The following is a 26,900-nucleotide window of genomic DNA, read 5'->3' as shown; positions in this document are numbered from 1 at the left end:
AAGAAGATCGACAAGATAACGAGGGGCTAAATTATTTATAATTTTAAAGGTGAGCAACAATATTTTAAATTCAATGCAATATTTTATGGGTAGCCAATGCAAATCAATAAGAACAGGGGTGATAGAGGCATGCTTTCTAGTGCCAGTCAGGAGGCGAGCCGCCGCATTTTGGACAAGCTGGAGTCTGTGAAGGAGAGCGGAGTGAAGACCAAAGGAGAGAGAATTACAGTAATCCAATCTAGAAGTCACAAAAGGATGAATGAGCCTTTCAAGATCTTTATGAGGAACATAGTGCTTAGCCTTAGCAATAAGGCGCAGTTGGTAAAAGCTAGATTTGATTATTGAGGACACTTGTTTGTTAAATTTGAAAGAGCTATCCAGCAGGACACCTAGGTCACTAACTGAGTCAGAGAAAGAAGTGGCAAAGGAACCAAAGGTATCAGCTAATAGGCCCCAAGGGATATGGTTGCCAAACACCACAATTTCCGTTTTCTTATCATTCAGGATAAGGGAATTGCCTGAAAGCCATTCTCTGACTTCTCTCATGCATTCGAGAAAGATTAAGCCTAGGGGGAGCATATATAATGAGAATAACATTGGGCCAAGTACAGAGCCTTGGGGCACACCACAGCATAAGGATGCAGTTGAGGAAGAATAAGTACCCATGGTAACGGAGAAAGACCTGTTCAAAAGGTATGATTTGAACCAGTTAAGGGCTTCACACCGAATGCCCACAGTGCGTTCTAACCTCGTTAATAAGATATTATGGTCAACCATATCAAAAGCTGAGGACAAATCCAATAAGACTAATACAACAGAATGCCCTGAATCAGTAATTAAGAGAAGATCATTAAGGACTCTCAGCAAAGCTGTTTCAGTGCTGTGGCGTGGTTTAAAACCAGACTGAAATTTATCACAGATGTCATGCGCATCCAGGTAAGCCTGGAGTTGCGAGAGAACTATCTTCTCTAGGATTTTGGAGAGGAATGGAAGTTTGGATATCGGCCTATAATTAACAAAATCACAATGGTCAAGACACCTTTTTTTGAGAGCAGGTTGCACTATAGCATGTTTAAAAACAGAGGGAACATAGCCAGAAGACAATGATGAGTTCATTAAAAATAGAATACTGGGCCCAATTACATCAAAGCCGTCCTTCACAATGCGAGACGGAAGAGGTTCATATGCAGAACTAGTAATTTTCAGTTGCTTGACAATTTGCTTAAGTGTACAGAGTGACACTGGCTCAAACTGTTGAAAAGTAGAAGCACATTCTCCAGTGAGAGCAAGGCTCACCACTGGGGGGAGTGAGGATTTGAGAGATAGAATTTTATCAGTAAAGTATTTTAGAAATTGTTCACATTCCAGACATTCTGGAAAGATTGAGAAAAAACCAAGCCAAGAAAGTCTTGAAAAGGACTTGTACTAGTTGGCTAGAGGCAGAAATCGAGCTGGAAAGGATGTGCAGTAGATTACCGTAAGTGAATAAGGTTAGAGATGCAAATATACTAGTGAGTGAAGACATGGTTTTTAGAACATACATGAGGGTAGCAAGACTGTGAGGAAAGGTGCTATTGGAGTAACAGATGGAGGTAGGATTACATCAGGGATCATCCCTGAGCACCTTGTTTGCAGTGGTGATGGACAGGTTGACCGATGCGATCAGGCAGGAGTTTCTGTGGACTGTGATGTTCACAGATGAGACTATGATCTGTAGTGAGAGTAGGGAGCAGGTGCAAGAAAGCCTGGAGAAGTACAGGGTGGGCCATTTATATGGATACACCGTAATAACATGGGAATGTTTGGTGATATTAAAGTCCTGTTTGTGGCACATTAGTATATGTGAGGGGGCAAACTCCTCAAGATGGGTGGTGACCATGGTGGCCATCTTGGATACAACTTTTGTTTTTTCAATAGGAAGAGGGCCATGTGACACATCAAACTTATTGGTAATGTCACAAGAAAAACAATGGTGTGCTTGGTTTCAACGTAACTTTATTCTTTCATGAGTTATTTACAAGTTTCTCTTTGTTCACAGCCATTGACATGTCGAAGAGGTTAACATGTGAGGAGCGGATCAAAATTGTGTTGATATCTGGTGAATGCAATAACCGGGTTATTGCAGCAGATTTCAATGCAAGACACCCGACGAGACCACCACAGTTAGCAAACTGCTTGCTAAGTTTCGTGAAACTGGTTCATTGTTGGATTTGCCAAAATGTGGACGCAAGAAAACTGTCACTAATGAAGAAACATCAGTGGCTGTCCTAGCTTCATTCAGCAAGAACCCACAGCATAGCACTCGCTGCACGTCACTGGAGAGTGGTTTGGTGTGGTATATAGGGTACAACGATAGTGGGTCCATTCTTCATCAATGGAAACCTCAAGGCCACTGGATATTTGAAATTGCTACATGATGATGTGTTTCCCTTTTTATGCACTGAAGCTGGCACGTTCCCTGAGTTTTTCCAGCAAGATGGTGCACCACCACATTATGGGTGCCAGGTCCGAGCATTCCTAGATGAACAGTTTCCTGGAAAGTGGATTGTTCGTCGTGGGCCAGTTGGATGGCCCCCAAGGTCTCCTGATCTGACCCCCTTAGACTTTTATCTTTGGGGTCATCTGAAGGCGATTGTCTATGGTGTGAAGATACGAGATGTGCAGCACCTGAAACTACGGATACTGGATGCCTGTGCTGGCATTTCTCCTGCGGTGTTGCTATCAGTGGGAGAAGAGGGTTGCATTGACAATCCAACACAATGGGCAGCACATTGAACACATTTTATAAGTGGTCAGAAACTTGTAAATAACTCATGAAAGAATAAAGTTACGTTGAAACCTGGTAGGCTGGTAGAAAGGTAAAGACGCAAGGAGTCGAGATAGTGAAGTTGGATGAGTTTAAATACCTGGGATCGGCTATTCAAAGCAATGGACAGTGCACACGAGAGATAAAGAAGACAGTGTAGGCACCATGAAGCCGGTGGAGATGAGTGTCAGGGGTGAATTGTGATAGCAGCAAGAATGAAAGGGAATGTTTACAAGAGGGGTGTGAGATCTGCTATGATGTTTGGTTTGGAGACAGTGACCCTGACAAGAAGACAGGTGGTGAGGCTGAAGATGCTTAGACTTTAGTTGAGAGTGACTAGAACGGACAAGATTAGAAACAAGTCCATCAGAGGGACAGCTCAGGTTGAGCAGTTTGGAGACAAAGTTAGAGAGGTAAGGCTGAGATGATTTGGACATGTGCAGAGGAGGGATACTGGAGATATTGAGCAAAGGTTAGACAGAAGGAACAGAAGAAGACCATAGAGAAAAATTTTTCAATGTAGTGGAGGAGAACATACTCATGATTGGCATGTCAGAGAGTGTTAGGGATAGGATGGAGGTAGACAACCTACCATCATAACCCCAATAAGCTCATCAATTAAAAGAAGGTAAAGACTTCTATGCACTGGTCAAACCCATGGCTACAACTGTACTGGAATTTGGACATGGAAAGGGTGGCCACATGTTACCACTTACTGCTGTAGTATTAGTCATGGTGGTTCATCGATAGCCAGGTTGAGTTCCACCCTCAGCCATGAAAACAGTGACATTTACATTAGACATTCACAACAACAACAAGAGACTAACACAGCACAGCTGCTATAACATTGTGATTTACATTACATAACAGACTGACATTAGTCCCACGCTTGTTTGCACTAGTGATCCCTCCCCTTGCATTGCTATGATCTTCATAAGGCAAGATTAACCATAAAAACTCTAAGTACCAAAACATCAAAATTAAGCGCTGTACTTAAGCCAGTCCACTTAAGCCAATGCATTATTTGCAGTGAACTTTTCAACTATGGGGACAGTGTTGCTGTGTAAAAATAATGTATGTATTGTTTTCTTTATTTTAATCAGTGTCTTAGTTTTTGTGTCTTTACCACAACCCAAAAAAACTAAAAAACTACATCAAACCAGTAGGACAAAATTGAGCACAGACCAAGATATTTTTGAATATTTATTCAAAATCAAGACAGTACAAAGACAGTACAAATATGTTACTTTGAAATACCAGGCAAGTGTTATTTATATGTAACATATATAGTTTTTCTAAACTTATTTACAATAGTAAGCTAAGATAGAATCAAGAACATCATATTTCTTGCAGTGATGACACTGTATTTGCCTACATTTGAAGGCATTTAAAAGTAACCTGGAAAGTAGCAGTGCAAAGACCCTACATTTTTGACACTACATTTAAATACCCATATGAATTAAGTGTCCAAGCAGCTTATATAAATAGTAATCTGAGCTTAAAAATTTCAAGCATATGACTGATTTTTATCAACAACATCCTTCAAGAGGAGTTAGACGGTCTAATTTTGACTTTGCTGTATTTACTGCATCATGATACAGCTGCGGTTTTGCCATGTTTACAGTGCTGTACAATTAAAATAGATCCACATCCACTTATATAAAAGCATTTTTCTACAGTTACTCACTTAACAAAATAAAAGCAAGATGCTCTTACTGTGAAAACCTACAGTGGCACATTTTCATCATACAAAAGAGCAACTTCTCAGCTTTCAATTTCTTGTAATGCTTCTTAATGTTAAAATGATAATCCTCCTCAAGATGGCAGTGTGGTGAATTATCTAGTACTGTACTGATGACTCAAGCTGTCTCCTGTTTTTATCTAAAGCAGGTCAACTGAGAATACACTGCAGCCCACTTCTATCTTGTCTTAAGACATAATTATGTAAACCACTCTCTTCTTTTGTTTGCTTGTAAATAACATAAAGGTAGGCTCACGTAACCTCATCATCACACAGAACTCGGATGAAGTGAGTTAAGAGCCATCAAAGAAGATATTTGTGCATTAAAGTTAATAATAACCTTGGTTGTTCTCGTGTATTTTCTGCTCAAGCTTCATTTTAAGCTCCGACACTAAAGCAGAGCTGATGTTTCCCTCCTTACGGCGGCTGGACTTAGCCTTCTTGGAGCCTTTGGATGCCAGTGCGCCAGATATTGTTGGGACTGCACGCAGCCTTTCATTGGGCCGCACGTTAGAGGGAGGTGGAGGCGGAAGACAGGGAGCAATGGGAGGTGGAGGCTTCAGCCGGGGGCTGCCTGTCTCCTGCTGGAGGCTGCTCTCCGGGTTGGTTATGAGGAACTTTTCTCCAGGGTTGGTGAATTTGATAACAGGTATCTTGAAGGTCCAAGGCTGCTGGTCCCTGGGTCGCCTCTTAATGATGCGGCGTGCTGGCATGATCCTGTTGGACTTTGAGTTGCGCATGTACATAGCCGTAGAGATCAAGACAGTCACTCCTACCAAAACACTAATGATAAAAGTGACCATGCCTAGAGCTTTTAAAGGATTGTCCCTACTTTTCATTAAAAAGGCTGCCATAGGCCCCTTGAGAGGAGTCTGTAAAAGAGCATAAATAAAACATTTTGAACCTGAATTCCAAGTATTTGTCAAAAGCATGCAAACATGAAATTGGATGCCAAAGCACTGACAGAGGAGGCCCAAACAACATATCTATGAACACTCTAGCACTTTCACACTCGCACCCAGACATCCATCCTCTGCCCTACAATACAGGAAAGCTAGCAACTACATATGTCTCTAATGTTTAGGAATGCGTCTGGCAGTGCGATGCATTAGGATTTCTCTTTGACTGACGAGGGCTAAACAATAATAATGACCAGTTCATGGGACCAAAAAAGTTTGTGGAAATAAAAATAGTAAATAATAAAAAAGACTTTTCTTTCAATGTACTCCAGTACTCTTTTACAGACCTAACCCAGCCAGTAAACATTATTTTAATGTTCATGAATGAAAATGAAGGACAGGCATTGGTTATTTCTCACTTGACTCTGCGGACCACTTTAATGTAGTTACTCTCAGGGTTGATTCGGGACTTTTTCACTGCGTTACAGTACAGGATGGTGGATATGCAAATTGTTAGTAAAACAAGGGACGTGAGAATGCTCAAAAAAATTCCAAAAACAGTCAGCGGACGCTTGCTGAGGCCCATGAAGTATGAAACAACTCGACCTTTTATCTGAAAAGCACGATACACAACACACAAACAGAACCAAAAACATCATGGAGAGTGAAAGAATGGATTCAGGATGAAAACACAAAAAGTATTAGAAAAATATGGATCAATGCAAATGAGCAAAAACTTCAAAGGATAATGCTAATGTTTATATCAATATTTCAAAGATCAAAATGAGTGTGAATTTTTCCATCAACAAGTAAAATGTGTAGCCATGACCATATATACTCACTGGCCACATCATTAGTCACACCTTGCCAGCACTAGGTTGGCTTTGGCTCTTTTGCCTTCATAATTGTTGTAATAATCCAAAGCATACATTCAAAAAGTTGCTGGAAACATTCCTCAGAGCATTGTATTGATTGTATTGTATTGTATTGATTTGATAGCGTCACACAGTTACTGCTGATTTGTTGGTGTCAAATCCAAGATGCAAATCTTCTGCTCCACTATATCCCAAAGGTTCTCTATTGAATGACTGTGGAGGTCATGACCAAGAAACCAGTTTGAGATGATTTGGGGTTTGTGACATGGCACATTATCCTGCTGGAAACAGCCATCAGAAGATGGGTACATATTGGCCATAAAGGGATGGACATGCGCAGTAACATTACTCGGATGTGGTGTTTAAACAATGCTCACTTGGTACTGAGGGACCCAAAGTATGCCAAAAGATTTCCCCATATGATTACACCACCATCACCACCACCAGCCTGAACTGCTGACAAGGCAGGATGGATTGATGCATTCATGTTGCCCATGCCAAATTCTGACCCACCATCTGGATGCTGCAGCAACAATTGTGACTCATCAGTTTAGGCAACATTTTTGAGTCTCCTCTTGTCTTATTTGGTGAGCCCAAATGATTGGCTGATTAAATATTTGTGTTAACCAGTAAATGAAAAAGTGTAACTAATGAAGTGGCCTTTGACTGTTCAGTGGATCAATCCCAGAATGGTTAAAACTGTTTTTTTGTCCAAATAATTTTTTATGATAAAACTTTGTTCTGCAAGGGAAAGCTACAAATTTAGAGTTAATTGGTTTTAAAACTCTGTAATAATTCATATTTAAAGCCACAAATTAGATTGCATTCAGAACCTGATAGTCCAGTTAGTATTAATGGATTTTTTTCACTTCTTAGTAGGAAACTTTATTGTTAGTTCTGATCTTTAAATAAACTATAAGAAATTTCCAGTGTTATCCTTTAAAGTAGATGAACTTAGTGAAATGTGACTAGCTGAAACAAGGACGCTGATTTAGCAGAAGCATATAGTAGCATGGCAACAGTCCCTATTGACTCATGTTAAAATGCATGTCTACAGCTCAGCTCTGGGACAGGAAGCACTGCAAGCATGCTCCGAGTTGGAACAAGTCTTACCGCCTCTGTGATATCGATGTTGACCACAGCTGTTGTGCTGAAGGACGGAGAGCCTCGGTCCCTGGCTTCGACCACCACAGACCACTTGCAGTCCTTCTGCTTGGTGATGTTCTGTACAATCTCCATAGACTTAATATAAGGCTTCAGCTTGATCTCGCCAGTGTCAGCATTGATGTCAAATGCATTGTCAGGATCTGCGGTCATGATGGAGTATTCAATGACGTTGTTTGGAGACTCCGCATCTTCATCCACGGCCTGTAAAAAGCATCATGCATCAATAGCGTTTAGTTAAAATGTAAATGAATAAATCTTTATTCTTAGGCTGTGATGTTTCTGTAAAATGCATTAGATTTGACATATTGCATGCAATATGTCGTTCTTTAACCTAGCTTTGGCACATATATGCATACATTTTAAGATGAGTCAATTTATCATCCGTATACTTGGCTATGGAATTGTTGTTTCCCTATTAATAATTTTAATTAGTCACACTGATTACTTTATAAGAAGTGTTTTAAACCAGGTATTAATGCAGAATATCCACTGCAGGCTTCAGATTTTCCTTAGATTTGAAATCAAATTTTATTTAATTTAGTTACACGTTTCTAGTTAATCCACACAACTGACTACATTTTAAACAGCTGTTTTTTGTAGTCTTTATCAGAAAGGCGCAAATAGTGTTTTTTGTATTTGTAGCCATGGAATATTAACAAATTTAGAAAGCTCTACACACCAAAATCTTAGTCTTTTGATGCCAAATTATGCAATCATAACTTTTCTAGAACCAAAGCTCAATACATTGAATGTTTACTGTTATCTAAGCTCCCAAAACATTCAGTTTACAACAAAAAAGCTGAAACTTGGTGAAAGTAGAATCACAGATTAAGCTAAAAGAGACGAGGTAGATCAATTTCAAAGCAAAATGTACCTCTATTTTGACAGGCGTGCCAATAATCATCGTCTTCTCCACGAGCACTTCATCAAATTCTGGCGCGTGGTCGTTCATGTCAGTGACTGTGACAAAGACTTCAGCCAAGCTGTACTTCCCCTCTGAATCTTCAGCCTTGACATAAAAGTTGTACTTTGACCTGACCTCTGCATCCAGGCTGGTCCAGGGCTGTGTGGTGATGAGGCCTGATGAAGCGTTAATGGAAAACCTGCAGTTCAGATCACACAGTGCATGAGTCACAACCACAGATGTCCATCTCCAGCTTCATCTCAACTAACCAGGCGTTTCTAATACAGGCATCGTAATTCACAGCTCAAGTGACAGATTTTCATTGCTCCCTGTGAATCTCTACATGACTCACACTTTGCTATAAAAAACAGCTTTACAGCCTTCGTTGGACAGACGTGTTGTACTGTAAGGCTTCAGATGTTAATCCAGTTGATTTAAAAAACGTGTAGGAAAAACAAACTTGTACATTTTTGCTGCTTATGCTTATTTGCTTGGGTGAAAAATCCTGAACCCTGATTTGCAGGGAGAATATGTTTAATGAGTTGCTTCCTTAAAGACAGATCTCCAGCATATGAAATGCATATGTACATCTGTAGAGAAATATTGATTTACACAATAATTGCCAAGTTTTTTTTTTCAATTTTTTCTTATTGTTATACACTGTTTGTGTTTTCTGAGGATCTGGAACCATAAAGCTTCTAACTATTTTGTCATTTCAAACATTGTGAATGTATATTTGAGATTTTCAGACTTTCCAGAGGTTGTTTTAAAGTGATCACTAATCAGGAGAGCTTGACTATACCCTGTAGGGCTTAATTTTTTTTACCACCTGTTATATTTCTCTAACCTAAAAACACATTCATAACAATTTCAGGGATACAATAAGGAATAAATACTTGCTCGTACACACAGCAGGTTTACTCATTTTAAAGCTTGCCAGGAGCTTTCTGAGTGCCTTCTAGTTCAACATTGGGCATGCAGCCATTTTATTCAGCAGACTTTTCTGTCTTTTTTTTCGCTGTGAAATTTCACAAGTTTTCTTGGAACTGATAACTTTCACACAATTAACTCAGGTTGCAGCCTGCAGACAGGCATAAATTCTCACTTTCCCTTCGCTGTATGTTGCCTTGCTTCTCAAAGCTGCCGTTTCTGTGGCTCCAGCTGTCACATTGCATATTAATTGGCTCTGCCTATGTGCGATGGGCCAGGCTCTCTATTTTTAACCTACCAATCCAATTAGGAGATTAGCCAGCATCTTACAGCCATTTTAGAGCGAGCTGTTTGTGCAGCAGAGGGGCCAATCAAACCAGTTTCCCGCTTACCTCTTTCATCAAAGACACAAAGATGACTCAAGACTAGTGTCCTGCTGGCACTAAACACCCTGAGCCTCTGAGCATTTTTGACTCATACTTTCAAAATAACTTTAGGCTGTGAAATGCATTTTGTGGAAATGCCAGAATTAAAGATCTGATCAGAATGAACCTAAATTGGCAGCAATGAAAGGTTTATACTCACAAATCAGATCCTGATCCATAAATCGTATATTTGACTTCACCCCAAGACCCAGAATCTGGATCGTTTGCCTACAGAGAAAAAAAGGAAGGCGATTATACACCTACATACTCCTACATACCACACATACATACTCATGCTTACACAACAAAATATTTAAAAATTACACTTTAAAAAATTTTAATTACTTATTTGGAAAATTACATCATAATAGTGTATAGATATGTAACTTAAATAAATATGATTACTTTAAGGTGACTGAAAATAATTTATTGTGTCATTTATTTTTACTAAAACCCCCTGTGGACAACTATATAGAGTCTTAAGCTCATATACAGTGTGTTGCGAGGGGATGTTCAGCAAGCATCGGTCAACATGATTAACCTTGAAGCAAAATTAAGCTTTTTACTTCTCACTGCTTAACTTGGACACATTGCCTGGTTGCAGGGTTTCTACAGTATGATGACAAGCAAGGGACAAATGTGCCAATATTTTTTTTAATAATCTCCCTCGATGAGGAGTAACATAGGACATATGCCAGATTGTGACATGGAGATAACAAATTTCATAACCAGGAGTAGCAAACTGAAGCAAGAGAGCGTTAAGCCTGTTTTTGTCTGGCACCAATCTGCTTTTATCTAATGAACTGTGCTGAGCAATATGCATTTAACAGAGGAAAGATGGATTATATAATCACTTTGATCAGGTTAAAGCTGAGTTTAACTGTGATTGACTCACTGTTACAGATGAAACACTGGAGCCTCCAGGAGAGTTCTCAGGGACCCTGGCGATGTAATACTCAGATGTGAATTTAGGGATGTTGTCATTTGTGTCCAGCAGGTTGATCACTATGTCCGCTGTTGCGCTGAACCGTTCAGGAGTGTCAATCTCCACTGCCAGGAGCTGCAGGAAGACACACTCAGAGTGATTAAATTAGTGCTGAAAGCTTTAGTCAACTCATAGTCAATGAGTTCATGGATAGACAGATATCTAAAGCCACACTGGCTACTCTGTGAAACTGTAAACCAAGCAAAGAAAATATTTTCAGATTTGATTTATGATTTTTAAAATTAATGTCACTGCAGTCAGTGAAATAAATCAGAGACTTGCTAGGGCGCTCATGTTGTTATTGCTTATCTACAGTCATATTGATAGATGGATTTTTAGCCTGGGTCCTTTACAAGCACAAATGATTGGAGTAAATTATCTTTTTAGCTGTTTACAAAAGGTGAGCTATGTATTTATGTTGCAACATTCACAAAGTATTAGTATACAGGCAAAGCTTAAGTTAATGAAAATGCAGTTAATTCATGGGCTAAAGCCATTAATCAAATAATACAGCAGGTCTTCATCATATTTCCTAGTAACCAAAAGAGATTACCCACCCAGTGAAATAACTAACAGGATTATTTCTTCGACACTTGTTAATAATAACGTATTGTAATGTTGTAATATTGCCCATACGGCGCCTCACCTTAAAAGAGAGAGTTGGCCCCTTTTCATAGTCGATGCCGGATGTGTCTTCCACAATGATGGTCACCTGTGCTTCATTCAGGACTGTCTGGGGAACCACACGAAGCACTCGGCTCGGCCCAACTAGCCTCAGTTTAAATTTGGCATTTGCTCCCTAAAAATGTCAGCACAATACAGAAATCCATTACATAAACTCACTGGTTCGTTTAGAACGCTTTTCTACTCTACCTAAGCACTAAAAGCGCTTTATACAACATGTCTTATTCACCCATTCACACAAACACTTTTTTATGCTTAAGTGCTTTCTGACATACATTCATACACACTCACACGCCATTAGATGCAACTTGGGGTTCGCAGTTAGTCCAAGGATTTCGCATGCAGACTGGAGCAAGCACCAACTTATTATTAACATTATTACATAACTTGTGCTACCTCCTGAGCTGTTGCCACCACATAAATAAGAGTATAAGAGTGTCATGTAATGCTACATGAGCTATTATAAACAGGTAGAGGAGACTAACCATGGTGGCATAGTGAGTGACATTTTTACTTTCAATACATTTGCTGGATATTTGCAACTTTGGGGCTGCATTATTGCACAACACGTTTGTTTTCACATATTTAGTTAACTTTGTACGTAATTTCTTTAAATGGATCTGTCAACTGGCTAATATTCTCTAAATTTTAATATGCATACTGCTGCATGTCCAAGGAATGAATCAAAGATGAGTTAGATATTTGCAATTTGGGAATTCATGTACCTGATCAGAGTCGTTGACTGTGATCTTGAAGCCACGGAGGATCTCCCCTGCAGGTGGATGCTCATACATGGTGACTTCAAATTTGTTCTGTGGCCCATTTTCTCCATAAAAGGTTGGGGGATGGTTGTTGAGATCAACCACACGGACAGTCACTGTGGTAACATCATAGTCCTGGAGCTCATTGTTTGGGCCTACCTCAGATGCCTTCAGTTTAAAAAATACACAAGTAAATAAAATTATAGTCAATGAGAGTAAGAAGCACCGGTGAAAAAAGGTTTTCATGGGACTCTATGCAGTCCTGTTAAAAACTATTCCAGAAGCAGAAGAAGAAGCAGCAAGATGATTCTAATCAAATGCATTTATTTAACCGATCATCAGCGAGACCACCTCTGTACGATAACAAGTTTTGGAATTTTGCTGGTCTGGAGCATTCAGGTGTATGTTAACACAATGTAGCAACTTTCCTAGGAGTGGACATCCCAGAAAATACGCCCCAAGGCTGGGCAAAACCTGACAAACACGTTTTAGAAGGTTTGCCAGAGGAAAGTCTCTTGTGTCTAAAAAGAATATAGCAGAACAGCTTAGGTTCGCAAAGTTGTGTCTGAAGAAACTCCAAGACTTCTGGAACAATGTCCCTTGGCTAGACAAGATCAAAGTGAATGTTTGGCCTTAATCCACAGCACTACATCTGGTGAAAATCAAACACAGCATATCATCACAAACACCTCATACTGTGAAACATGGTGGTGGAGGGGTCATGATTTGGACTTGTTTTGCAGCCACAGGACTGGGACACCTTGCAATTATTGAGTCAACCATGAACTCCTTTCTATACTTTCTAGAGTCAAATGTGAGCCCAGCTGCCTGACAGACAAAGCTTGGCCAAACTTGGGTCATGGACCACGATGATGATTCTAAGCACAGCAATAAATCTACAACAGAATGGCTGAAAAGGTAAAGAATCAAGGTGCTGTAATGGCCCACTCAAAGGCCAGACCTAAAACTGATTAAGATACTTTGATTGGCACTTAAGAGAGCTGTGCATAAACAAATACCTGCAAACCTCAATGAACTGAAGCAATATTGTAAAGAGTGGACCAAACTTCATCCACAACCATGTGAGAGACTAATAAAGTCGTACAAAGAAAAAAATCTATCCGTTCAACTTATGGCTGCTGAAGGTGGTTTCAAAAGCTACTGCGGTGAAAAGTTTCTTTTAAACATGAAGATAAGTAGAAAATAACTTGTTACCTTGACTTTGATTTCATACAGCTCATTTTTCAGCAAAGATGGAAAAGTTGTCAGGGTGATGCAACCACTTGTGCTATTTATGTCGAACACACCATCACTACCTGAAAGGTGTTGATAGAAGTTTTGTTTGAAATCTGATCATAATCTAAAAGAAGACACAGTAACACACCTTTGCCTTACGAACAAGCAACTAAATCTTGCACTTTTCTCTTTTTGCTATTGTTCTTACCATTAATAATGGAATAATGTATCGGGTTAGGATTGCCTTGGTCACCATCTTTAGCGTACACTGTGTATATTTCAGAGCCCTAGAAGTAAAAAAGTACATCAACATAATGGAGACAAAAGCAATAACTGAAATCAAATTTAATTCAGTGAATGCGACAAGAACTTACAGGAACAGAGACCTCATAGATGTATCCAAAATATGGTGTTCCTACAAAGTATGGAGGCATGTCTTGGGAATCAATAACATTAATTGTTACTGTGGCTGTGGAAGTCAACACCTGATGCTTCCCCTTGTACTTTCCACCTCCATCCTGTGACAACAACAAGGTAAAAGCAGAGTTACCACATGGCATAATTAGCTAACCCTTTATATTTAATCAAAGACATGGTTACGTTTATTTTACATTTGGCCATGTTGGGATTATGGGATCTCTGCTACATGTTATCTGTCACAACAGCTTGAAGCCAGCTCACAAAAAACACTAAAAATTTAGTTTAACCAAAAATATACATTTTTTTAGTATTCTAACCTAATAAATGCTATGTTACTTGCACTTTAAAGAGATGTCTTGCTTGAAAAAGTTAAGAGTTTGTTTTTTCTTAACTTGCTAAAAATCACAAAGTGCAGAAAGAACATGCATACGATTTTAGACACATGTTCATGGTTTAGTATAATTTTAGAAGCAATTATTGTCTGATTTGCCACTTTAGTTCAGTGCATTGAGCAGGTGACCACGTGCCATACAGCTGAGATTTGCTGGCCCGGGTTCGAGTCCAACCCAGGGTCCTTTGCTGCATGTCTTCCCCTCTTTCTCTGCCTCTGTTCTCCTGTCCTATCTTCACTGTGTCTATCGACTAAAGTTGAAAAAGGCCAAAAAAACCTAGGAAAAACTTGCACCTTAATAAAAATCAAAAGTTAGGCAATGAAATTCATTTTTAATTGGGAACACTATAATATAATATTTTTTATACATCATAGCTTTACCTTTTTAATAACTGGATTATCTACTAAATGTTACACAGCCAGGTATTTAAGTAGCCAAGAGCCGAGGCTACAAAAAATAAACTAGCTTTCACCACCAACTATTATTCACAGTGATAAATTATACTTATTTTTGGGAGCAGGACTTTCAGTGCGTCAGCAGACCAGCAACTTAAAATCTCACCACTTCCCAACAGATTTTTTTTTTAGCTCCCTGTTCCCCTTTTTCACTCTTTGCTTTTCTCTCACCCAAATCAGTGAAGGTAAAACAACTTTTACTCTGAATCTAGTTCTGCAGCAGTTTTTTTTCATATTAAAAGGAAGTTTTCCTCTCAGTCACTGCAATGGGTTGCTCATAGAACATAATTATGTTATGTGTGTATTTAGTATAATGTTGTTTTTGTTTTTGTTGTTGTTGTTTTGTTGTTGTTGTTTTTTTTACAATATGCAGGATTTGGTTCTATATGAACAAATTGTATCAGAAGGAATGTTATTGATAAACTCCAATAACTAATTTTTAGATTTTATGTAATTTTCTACTTAGAATTAAATAATTTTAAACTGTAATTTCATTTATCTTTTTTAAACCCCATGATTGATGCAATTGCATGTCAAAAATACATGACTTTAAAGTTGAAAATCCTTTACATTTGAGGACAGAAATACCTGCAAACTAAGCTACTTACTGTGTTTACATGTATTAAGACCATTTGATTAAGCAAATAAAGGCACAACCCAAATGTAAAAGTGTCACAGTGACCTCTCACCTTTGCAACTACTGTCACAAAATGCGTTGGTGTGGTCTCAAAGTCCAAAGTCTCACCAGGTTTAACTCTGAGGATCCCACTGTGTCCATCAATGGTGAACTTGGTGAATGGGGAGGTCTGGTAATATAACAGTCACAGTTAATAAAGATAGTAGGAGTGCTTTATTTCGACTTAAATTTAGCAAACCAATAAAGCTAATTCTGATATGGTACCGATCAATTTTAGCCTGGCTCATTTTAACCTTGGCATTTCAGGGTAGCTTTGTCTCACAATTGACACATGGAGACTAACAACCACTGTGCTGTCAGCTGTTGGCCCAGACCAAACCTAAGCCCCTATTAAGCTTTCAATGCCATGCTCAAATGTAATTGAAATTTAATCCACTAAAGTAACACGATTTCTAGACTGCTCTATGGTATGAGATTAATCTTTCCCTGCATCACTGTCCCATCACTCATATGCCCTTTTCCTCCCTCCATCACGCGCAATGCTCGTGATGTCAGGTCGACCTCTGGTTATCCCTGAGTGTTAGGGTCATACAACGCTAGTTAAAAATGTTGCTATTTGCTTATTTTGCATTGCAGTCTTGGTAATAAAAAATGTAATTGATTTTTAAATAGATTGCAAAGCAGAAATTGAAGCAAACCATAGAAGAGCTTAAAAAAAAAACCTAGAACAAACAGAAAAATTAAGATATGAAAAAAATGAAATGCTAAAATTATGAAAAAAACCCAACTTGTTAACAGTTTTAAATACATTTTGGGCTCTAAGAGGATAAAGGTGTTGGCAGACTTCAGGGAGTATTCCAGGATGTGAGAGTTAAGAGAGCTGAAGATGTAAAGAGGTGTAAAGCTATAAAGAGCCCTCTCTGTGATTAGTACTCTCTTACAATCAACTCAGTATTCATCTGGACGCCATGTGCAACGTGGCTAAAAAAAGCTTTAACTTTAGCCTAGGTTACACTGGGTCACTTTTCAGCGCACGTGCTGCCGTAGAAGCCTAGCTGCTATATTTTGGAGAGTGCTTTTTTCTGACTGATGGCTCAGTAAACATAGATGCAGTAGCCAGAATTAATCAATTATGATATTTGGATCTTTGTGCATTATATAGTTTCTAATTTGTGATATGTGGCTGGCATTTTTCACCTGAGTTTAAATAAAACTTCTTAAAATTCACAACAGCTTCTTTAACGTGCCTGAATTTTACTGGTGACTTTGTGCATCTTTACTTCAATTCAACTTCAAAAATATTTGCAATTTGGGAGTTACTACTCAAGTTGTTTTGAAGTTGCCATGGTAACAAAAGCACATTACAGTGAGGCTGTGAAGTTACCTGTAGATAATAGGAAACACTTCCTCCTGAGCCCATATCTTTATCCACTGCTTGGACTCTGTAGATGCTACTTCCTGGAGCAGTGTCCTGGTAAAGGAGCAAAAAGTTCAATAATTTTCAAACATTATTGAATTTTGATTATTTAATTAGTTTGACACTTTTATTACATTCAGGAAAAAACACTCTAGAATGCATGTATGTAACTGTATAGTTATTTTATATAATATACCTCTGGAATATCAATAATAAAAGGCAAATTTAGAAATTCAGGTGGCTCGTCATTGGTATCCGTGACAAAGACTCTCACTGTCTCAACAACCTGAAACACATGTGAAAAGCAATTACAAATTTCCAAAACAGCTGCTTTTGCTACAGCTTATAAAAAAAAAAGACATTGTTTGCAGAGAAATAATCTAAATAGCGATCAGAGAAAATGTCATGATGCACAGTTAAATAGATTTTACAGGCTGTCATGGCACTTTTTTGAAGTACTATTTAATCCTAATATTTATGATAGAGTTTCCAGTTAAATTGCAGTATTAAAATGTGACTGTAAACTGAATTGCACTGTAGATTATAGAGCTTACTTTATTACGGCCATCCGTTATGCTCACGTGCACTGAGATTTCATCTTGTTTCTATGAAAAATAAAGATGTCACATCACTTTGAGCCAAAGTGGGTTTTTTTTGTGTGTTTCCAAACCAGGAGTCTTTATTAAAATGCCTACCTCTCTGTCGAGCTCCTGAATTAGAGTCACATTTCCTGACTTTGGGTCCACTCTAAAATATTCTGTAGAGCCCTTTTCAAAAGCAAGACCATATCGTACTGGATCTTCCTCAGGATCTGTGCCATTCAAGACATATATCTGTGTTCCTATGAGAAAAGAACACATACAGCGACAAAACCTTTGAAATGGGGCAGAAACGTGACATGTCTATATGCAGCACTAGTGTAAAAGGCACGTTTGACAGGTTAGGTCAGATGAGCCTCTACCCATAATGTTTTCTTCCCGTAAGACTGTGATGTACGTCACAATCCAAAAGATCTTATAGCGATTAGCTGGAGCCTTAGCACCATGTGAGATCATTTCATACAACACTTAGGCACTTAAAACACACATCTCAAACTACACTAAATGTAAAAACATGCTCAAATTATACCAAACTTAAAAATATTAAATTATAACAATAATAATTTTTTTTAAAAATGTAATTTTACGGGAGCCTTACCAACGGGTGTATCCTCAGAGATGCTGAACAAGGCCATATTTCCATTTGTACTGCTGGGACCATTATCGTAAAAATATGGAGCATAGTCTGATTGCCCTTTGTGATAAAAAAAAAATAAGAAAGAAAAAGACGATTCACATTATTTGAGCAGAAGAGAGATATAAAAGAAAAACAATGACCTAATCTAAAAGGAAGCTGCTCCACACACTGTACAAACCCCACAAATGTCTCTCACCACATCAAATTATTTTTCTCCTTAATTATTATTTTACAGTGAGAAGAGTTGCACTCACTTGCTAACAAGGGCAGGAATTGAAAGCAGGGAGGAGAAAAGAGTTAAATTAGAAATAATAAGGCTGTAGTATTAAGACCCAGACAAAAACAGCATTGCATGTTGAAATTTATGAAGTACAAGCAACATGAAAGTCCACACTAAGACAGACATGCCCTCTCTGTGTTAGAGGATTAACCAGATAAGTGCGAGGCAAGAAGTCTTAACCACACACAACAAAGACAGTAAAAGAAAAGCAGAGCCTTACCCGAGGTGAAGTGAAGCATAAGGAGAAATAGTAAAGCATGCGTTTTCTTTTCTTTCTTCATCCTGGTGGGGAGGTAAGGCTTGGCTGGCTCATGTGGAAGGCTTGGTGGAGGGAAAGCGAGCAGTGAGTGTCGTGCCCTTCTTGAAGCGTCTCAGCAGGCTCAGAAGTAGGAAGAGGCTGGGACAGCGTCTCAGGCACTAATCCAGTGACGCATCCCTTCTCTCTGCACACATCTTCTACCACATTGCTCTCACTCCAAATTCTCCTGGATCATTGAGAGACGAGAGTTCAAGTTTCACACAATATGGTGTGATCATCGCACCTCGCCACACATTTGACAGGCGCACACATGAGGCACAGAATCCATGTTTAGTCTGGAAACATTGATAGGAAATGTTTGCAGCTCAGATTTTTGTTTGGTTGTTATTATCAGCGGTTTGTTTTGTCATGTTTTTTTGTGCTGAGACGGGCCACCTGGCAGGTCACTAGGTTTCCTGGGGAAAGTAGACTGCAAGATCTAAAGAAAGCTTATTGGCTGTAAGTGCATGAGTGCAGCTAAGGCTAGTGTTGGTAAATGAGCAGGCAAGGTTGGCAACAGCGGGCAGTTTAGGCCACCTTGGCTATATGTGACTAATGGGCTTGTTAAAACCCTATAAATAAAAAGGAGAGAAGCCAATCACACCATGTGGCCGAACAAAAAACAAAAACAAGAACAAATAAAAAATAAAATAAATAATACAAAATTAAAACTGTAATATATCCTTCCGATATGAATTACCAGCAGACAAATCAGACGAAAGACAAAGCATAATGCTCGATTAAGAAGAGCTGATTTTATGAAAGAAAAAAAAATTGACACTCTGAAGAGCAGAGTGGAAAAATCAAGTATGACGTTTTGAGCTTGCAACCTTGACAACAGTTAAAGAGAGAGTTTTGCACCATTTCATGTCATGTGACTGCACGTTTGCCTGTCATTTGAGCTACCGTGTTAACTGTATTCCAAGGTGTAGAGTGTGCACTTCCTGTATTCACAGGTATAAAAATAGTCCCTGGGTGAACATTTTCATTAAAGGCAGAAAAATGTTAGAGCACAAGCATAGAAACTCAGCATTATTAATTAGATCTCCTACATTCACAATAATAGATGTACAGTAGCATTATATAATATTTTTTATTATATTTTTGTATTTTAACATTTTGATTAAAGAGCTTGAGGTGGATTAACCAGTAGAAAAACATAAAAATATTATTTTGATAAGTACCACTGTCAAATACCAAAATAATATAATATGAAAGAAAAGATCAATATGCATATGCCCTTTACTGCATTATATTACTGGATCATTATTATTTATAATGAATTAGTTTGTCATTCTAATGTAGCTGAATATGATTTTATTTACTCATTTTGTGCATAGCTTATAATAATACTAATAATACAGCATAGAGGCCTTTTATTAAATAAATGGTAGAATAATTAGTAAATAAAGCTTTAAAATAAATTCGATGGAGTTAAAAATGTGAATCAAACATTCAAACAACTAACATTAAATAAAAGCACTTAAAAAAGTCAGTAACTTCGGTAACTTCTGTTAAAGCTGTAACTTCTGTTAAGTAAGTTATCTATCTTATCCGGTGGTGCTGAGTATTGAACAATTCACAGTAGTCTTGTCCAGTGGCTTTTGCAGAGGAGATAACTGGGGAGGGGCTATACCACCCCATGCCCCACCCCTGGACATAGCTCCTGCTTAGAGAGCAATAGACCTAACAGATGCCATCCTTAGAGTCATGCTGCTTGCTTGAACAATCATGTTTTTTAAAAACAAAACACTGACAACAGAATAAAAATAGCACTGATGACGCATCAGTTTCTACCGTGTCACGGGTTGAAGTGACAAAACGTCCAGCACAGATTACTGTCATCTGAACTTTTAATCACAAACTGCTTCATGCCTATTTTATGCAGCAACAGCCTTGGAACTCTACCAAATATTGGTCATCAATTTGAAAATGACTGGCAGTCACATATCCCCAGTAATGGCAGGTTTCTGCAAACTGGAGCTTTGTGCAGGCTCATCCATTATTGCCCTCTTTATCCCTCCCATCTGTGGGATTTTTCAATACGCAGTATATATGAATCATACGTGTCCTAAACGTGAACATTATGTGAGATTTAAAACCATGCCTGACAGCTGCGTGTGCCACGTGCATGTGCTTTAATGAAACACCTGCATATTTACAGATGTTAGCATCTGTTGCAAGTGCCCTGGTTTGAAGGTTTAATTTTAGATGAACAGCCAGATGGTACACAAGAGGATTACTACACTAAGCCTTTGTCATCTGCTGCAACACGCTGACTGTTTATAGGGAAATACAAGGTGGACTCCCGCTGGTCTCAGTCTGGTCTGAAGTGGGGAGAGCTAAATAAACATAAAAATATTTAAGTTTGAGGTTATTTAGTTGCAATTTTTTTAGACCACAGCTTACACCAATTAAATTTACAAGGTGCCCTAAGCTTGTTTTACAGGTCACTGAACTTTATCGCTCTGACTTACTGGCCAGAGCAGATATTTTTACTGCACCGTCGACACGGCACGTAAGCACAGGTGTTACTAAGAATAGCAGCATTTCATTGTGTACGAGTGCACCTGTGGGCTGTAACAGTAACAGAAACTTCTAGAAAGAATTCAACCACGGTTCTACTATTTATCCCAGTGTTTCTGTAAAATGTAAAACTTTTTCTGTGATAAGACTCATATTATCTATAATGTTAATATACTTTGTTTGTTTTAGGGCTGCTTTTTGTTTGTTTTTAGTGGGGTGACAGAGGTGGAAAGCACAAAGAAACTGAATATCTGATTTTCATTGCATTGGATCCCAAAATTTGCTTTGTTATCTAATAACTTTAGTCAAGTGACAGAACATGTATTTTGGAAACTTAAATAGAAACTATAATCCTACTTAAGAAGAGCAAGTTTTAGAATGGTCTAATCTTAAGGGCTGCAAAATTTGAAACAGTCACACAGCAAAAGATCTATCTGTGCATGTTCATGACTCGCTCCCCCCATATTTTTCATAGCCGCATGAATTTGCATGCTGTCCAAAGGAGGGACATGTCACCGTGACAACCAAGAAACCACAGCTGTAGAAAAACTGTTGTATTTTAACCCAAACTGTGATCTTTTTCCTAAACCTAAATGAGTAGCTTTTAATTCCAAAACTCCACAAAGCCATTTCCCAACACTAACCAAGTTCTTTGTTAAATGTTTAAACTGAACAGAGTTGTTTTCAGTGCCCCAACTAACATATTTGGAATAAATAAATAAATATAAAATACAATGGATGTATGAAATATGGAACATGCCATGAAATTCATGTTCTGAATGAGCAATCAACAGATTAGAGGTCATGACAATTTTACAAACTGCCATGACAGTGTGTACAGCAACAGAAGTAGAAGCACTCCTGTAGAATGTCCTTTTTCAATATCATACCCTGAAATATAAACCACATATCCATTAATCGATCATAATTAACTCGTAATTACTTGATCAAAACAGTTTATTAATATGCATTATTATAATGCATATACAGCACAAGTATAGTTATTTGACTGTGGGCAGTATTGCATGTCACTTAACTAAGTTATCATTCCCAATACGTTATCCAGTGCAGACAAAATTCCAAAAAAATCTCCATCAGCAACATGTGCCAAAAACATCACATGGACATATTTACTTTGTTTAAATTACTTTTATTTCCCCCCCCAAAAAAAACACATTACGAACCTCTTTAACCCATTACATAAGTGCTATACCAGAGAATTTCTTCAGCAATTACATCCAGCACAGTCTGTTTATTGTACTGTGAATGTGGACCAATCTATGGTTGACATATGTGGCCTTTTGGTTGTTTTGTGACATTTTTCTGTATTTTCACTCCACATAAAACCTGAAACACCACCAAGTGGAAATAAATAGAAACCAGAGAATAATACAAATGACTTCTGAGGGATGCAAAATTAAACTGACAGATTTAACTCATCTGTTAAAGCGCCCCAGGATAAACCAGATACTTTCAAAAATCAAAGTAAGATCTCTGTGTTATCTTCTTTACTTTGACAGGTATCTTTACCACACAGTGCAATCCACATCTTTACATGCTTTCAAAGCATTCATGTTGATCTAGCAGTTAGATAGGATTTGGCTCTATAAGATAACATCAGTCATCTGGTTTATGCTGCTAGCAGTAAACATGACTGTCTCAGGCTCCGTGGAAGATAAAAGTGAAGCTCGAGTCATGATGGTGTTTACTTCCTCCTGCCGCTACCGCCGTTAGCTAGAATCATCACCAGCCTGATGAAAATATTCAGTGTGTCCATGTAAATCCCCATACACCTGTAAGATTAAATAAATGTATCAGATCCACATATCGGCACAAGTAGATTACCAACAATAATCTTCAAAACCAGTTATTTTTAGTGTACTTTAATTCCTGAAGTGACTTACGCATTGATAGGGTCATATTTCTGTACGCCATAGAGTGGGTGTGTCTCTGCCTTCTTGATAACCTTCTGTGTATCATAGAGGAGGAACATACTGAACAGGACCAGGCCTCCATAGATAGCAATGGAGTAGAGCCCTGCTCCAAATGCTGAGGTGGGTGGCAGGAACATTGATCCTGAAGAAGACAAAAGAAAGTTCAAATTGAGTCTGACAAGTACAATTTCTGTGCAGCTGTCAACTAAAAGTTACAATATAGAAAACTAATAAGTAGGTAATGATACAGCTCTAATACTGCACAACACACATATGCGAGTATGAATCTGATGTTTGGCTGTAGCTTCTGTAAAAACATTTGAAACTTGTAGCTGGCTGTCACAGACGTTAACTTGGGAGATTCAATTGTTAACCACCTTGCAGTTATTTATACATTTATATTAATTCATAAATATGTCTTAACTGCAAAGTGAACTGAATTTTGAAATAACTTCTGTTTTGCTTTTCTGGACAGAGACGCACACTATCCACCCCATTTTCTATTTACTTCTTATACCCAAACTACACCGTAGGTGTACACCTTCTCTTACAAAGTATCCAATAAGAAGATACGGAGAAGACTGAGAAAGCCCTTTTACAGGTACATTTCCCAATATACATTTCACTTCACCGACTCCACTACGGTTTAATTTGAACATATGTGTTACCCCTGACAACACACAAACACTGTGCTATGTATTACTTTTTAGCATTTAATTACTGTATAGTATTAAAATGCATTTCTACACAAAAATGATATCTACTGTAATCTCATGGGAATCAAAAATCATTTGGATGAAGAAAGAAAAACTAATTTACTTATCAGATTAGGTTTTTAAGCTGTATTTATATTGTCATTATGAAAATGAAGCGCCTTGAGGCGACTTATGTTGTGATTTGGCGCTATATAAATAAAATTGAATTGAATTGAATTGAAAATGTCAAGCTTTGTGTGGTTCTACAGGAACAAACACACAATAAATACAGTCAAAATCCTGCATTCAATACTTTGCTTTAGTCTTAAAGCATTTAGTGGAATGATGTGCATTTAGAAATTGTTTATCATAATATAAGTACTTCAGCACAGAACCACTTTGATGCAAAAAGGACACTGCTGTTTAAATATGTGACACCCTATAAATAGAGTGCATTGCATTAGGTTGGAGATCAGACTTTCAACAATGACAAAAAACAAAAAACAAACAAAAAAAACCCCCACAACACAACAACAACAACAACAACAACAAAGCAGCCGCTCCCTTATACTTTTCAATGAAACCACAGAGTGAAATACAAAGATAATATTATCAGGAACATTTTCAGCCTGAATGTTCACTAGCTTGTAATACTCATGGCTATCTATAAACAGGATTTATGAAATAAACGTGCTTTATACTAACCAAGAGAGGAGGCAAACACCACTCCAAGTCCAACAGCCAATGGCCCTCCCATATTGAGGAACTTCTCACTTGGGGCACACATTGCAACAGTAGACAGACCTCCCACGATGCCCGCGGTGTACCAGGCAGCCCTCACCATCAGAGGCCCTCCCAGGAGAGTGAGGGGGGCAATCACAGCACCCATCACACCTTATCAATTATTGAAAAAAAACAAAAAACAGTTCAAAACAAAACGATTTCTTTTAAAAAACAAATGATATTAGTGCCATCAACTAGTGTATTGTTGAAGCAGCTTTTTCCTCTAACCTGTTCTAAGCCTGCCTTCTAGTGTTCACCCAAGGCAACTACATACCAGAGACAACAGGGCTGAGAAATTTCTTAAAAGATATTTAAAAACACAAACCTGCGTGGAGCATCCAAGCAAGATGTTTTGGCACTGGGCTGTGCTCATATGAAATTGACCTGACCAGCATGCCCGCACCAATCACAGCAGCAAAAGTTGCTCCAATTGCCTAGGTGGGAACAAACAAATCATCATATTAATAAGTTCAACGGAAAAATTCAAGAACATCAGATAAACTACGGTTTAAAAATTGGTATTTGACTAAACAAGCTCTGTAATATGTAATTCTAAGGTTAAAATAATAATGGTGCAGTGGAGTGAAGACCATTAAAAAACAAAAAAGCAAGCAAGTATTGTAAAGCTTACCAGCCAGGATCCTCTCATCATCAGACCCATTAAAGCTGGGGTCCTACTCACAGCTACAGCTGACAGAGCTGTCAGCCCAACACTGCCTGCAAAGTACATGTAGGTAGAGTGGATCCGGTCCTTCACATACTGAGGCCAGATCCTGTACAAAGATGAAAAGAAGCCTTTAGTTTGTATGATACCATCACTTTTCTACTGGTCTGCATTTCAAAATAAAATTCAAGTGCTGTTGGTAAAATAAATCTGTTACTCACATTGCTTTCTCTATGGCACCGATATCATTAGCCATGCCAAGTCCATAATAGCACAGAGCTCCAAGGCCAACTGCTGCACCTCCAGCCAGTATCATTCTCCCCATGCTATCGACTTCAGACACAACACAAAAATCATTTGAGACACAGTTTACATTTTTGCCTCAGAGGAAAAAAGATTTACTATAACAAAACCATTTCAAACCATGAAATCTCACATTTTTCTAAAAATGAAGTTGCATTGCAGGATTTACATTTTAAAATACTTGTTATTTATCTAATACTGGGTTTTGAGTCCCACCCCCAGCCAATTAATCACAGGTAAGACAGTTTTTTTTCTCACCTGAATGTATGACATATGGTGTAAACAGTATGTGATAATGAAATCTCTTGGTCCCCTTTCAACACTTGTTAAATCATCTATCAGAAACCTTGGGCTAACTTTTGATTCCACTCTCACTTTGGATGTTCATGTCAAATCTCAGGTTCAGTCTTGCTTTTATTACTTAAGAAACATTAATAAATTAAGTCATCTTTGTCTTGAAAGGTGCTATACAAATAAAATTTTACTTATCTATCCATAGACATGAATAACAAAAAATATGTGAAAGCTTAACAGGTCACCCTTAAGTTAGTAGACAGCATAGAATTCAGGCTATATACACGAGTAGAAAATATGTAACGGTGCCAAATGAAGTATGTATCAAAGCATTTACTTTTGATGGCTGTATCAGTGGCTGGTTCAAAAGCTGCTTCCTTTAGCTGGTCTCTGGTTGTCTTTGCACGGCGAAACCCAAACCTGGCCTTTGAGGAATAACCCTGAAAGAAGAAGCAGCAGCTTTACATGACTCTTCAAATGTTGAACATGAGTTAGGGTTTCACACCCACCATCAATCAAAAGTAGGGAAGCAGCAAATACCCAGTTTCAAAAAAATACCATGTTTACATAACAAATTAGAGCAGTGGCAATCTGACATTTGCACTGTTTCTAGTCCAGCTGCAAGTTGCACCCCCTGTGATCATTACAAACTTATGACTAAAATTTCTAAGGTGTTCTACCAATATTATCCAAGATGAAAAATTAAGCATAGCTGCATTTTTAGTACTTTACAAAGCAATGGTTTTTAGGCATGTTTTGCCCATACGTGCATTGACCTGTACAAAAAAGCATCCTAAATTTTTTTATTTTATTGTATTGGTTAAGAAAGGCATTATTGACCATCTGAATCGACTGCGTGTTGCTTTGCCGTCCACTCAACTTGATTATAGCTTGCCTCTACCACCTTATCAGACAGCTTCATAAAGTCGGTAGAAGTCCATAAAACTCGGTTCCAATACTATTTTGAAGGCCACAATTTTCTTAAAGCACATGTGTTTACTTTCTAGGTTTTTCTTTGGCTTGATTGGCAACAATCGTAAACACCTCCCAATAAACAACGCTGACATCTGTGAAGCAGCTGAAGCCATAACATGCAAAACGATGAAAATGTGGCCCAAGTGCAACCCACAATTGATATTAAAAGCACTGACTC

The 26,900-nt window shown here is 38.2% G+C and overlaps 2 protein-coding genes across 4 annotated transcripts in view; both read right to left on the bottom strand.

Annotated features, from left to right (window-relative positions):
- Positions 1 to 4,011: 4,011 nt before the first annotated feature.
- On the bottom strand, positions 4,012 to 18,680 carry LOC102201247 (cadherin-related family member 1). Of its 3 annotated transcripts, XM_005736452.2 has the most exons (18): positions 18,471 to 18,680; positions 18,225 to 18,227; positions 17,932 to 18,027; positions 17,430 to 17,575; positions 17,289 to 17,339; positions 16,931 to 17,020; positions 16,702 to 16,788; positions 15,370 to 15,486; positions 13,788 to 13,931; positions 13,622 to 13,700; positions 13,393 to 13,493; positions 12,142 to 12,345; positions 11,379 to 11,531; positions 10,643 to 10,807; positions 9,908 to 9,975; positions 8,363 to 8,591; positions 7,435 to 7,689; positions 4,012 to 5,419 (listed from the first exon to the last, which is right to left on the bottom strand). In XM_005736452.2, exons 1-18 carry the CDS (start codon positions 18,529 to 18,531, stop codon positions 4,877 to 4,879), a joined length of 2,592 nt encoding a protein of 863 aa, XP_005736509.1. In that variant the 5' UTR covers positions 18,532 to 18,680; the 3' UTR covers positions 4,012 to 4,876. The 3 variants fall into 3 exon arrangements, with proteins under 3 accessions (XP_005736509.1, XP_005736510.1, XP_005736511.1); XM_005736453.2 differs by lacking the exon at positions 18,225 to 18,227; XM_005736454.2 differs by lacking the exons at positions 18,225 to 18,227; positions 18,471 to 18,680 and adding an exon at positions 18,167 to 18,184.
- Positions 18,681 to 22,207: 3,527 nt separating this feature from the next.
- Positions 22,208 to 26,900, bottom strand: part of ghitm (growth hormone inducible transmembrane protein) — a 5,666-nt gene continuing 973 nt past the window's right edge. Inside the window, 7 exon segments of the mRNA XM_013911665.1 lie at positions 22,208 to 22,867; positions 22,979 to 23,150; positions 24,409 to 24,597; positions 24,812 to 24,920; positions 25,118 to 25,259; positions 25,372 to 25,483; positions 26,085 to 26,218. Coding sequence (XP_013767119.1) covers positions 22,780 to 22,867; positions 22,979 to 23,150; positions 24,409 to 24,597; positions 24,812 to 24,920; positions 25,118 to 25,259; positions 25,372 to 25,483; positions 26,085 to 26,218 — 946 coding nt within the window. The 3' untranslated portion in view covers positions 22,208 to 22,779.

This window comes from Pundamilia nyererei, unplaced genomic scaffold (genome assembly GCF_000239375.1).
Source record: "Pundamilia nyererei isolate P.nyererei 1_Seehausen unplaced genomic scaffold, PunNye1.0 scaffold00069, whole genome shotgun sequence".
NCBI lineage: Eukaryota > Metazoa > Chordata > Actinopteri > Cichliformes > Cichlidae > Pundamilia > Pundamilia nyererei.
This window is presented reverse-complemented; position numbering and strand designations above follow the sequence as displayed.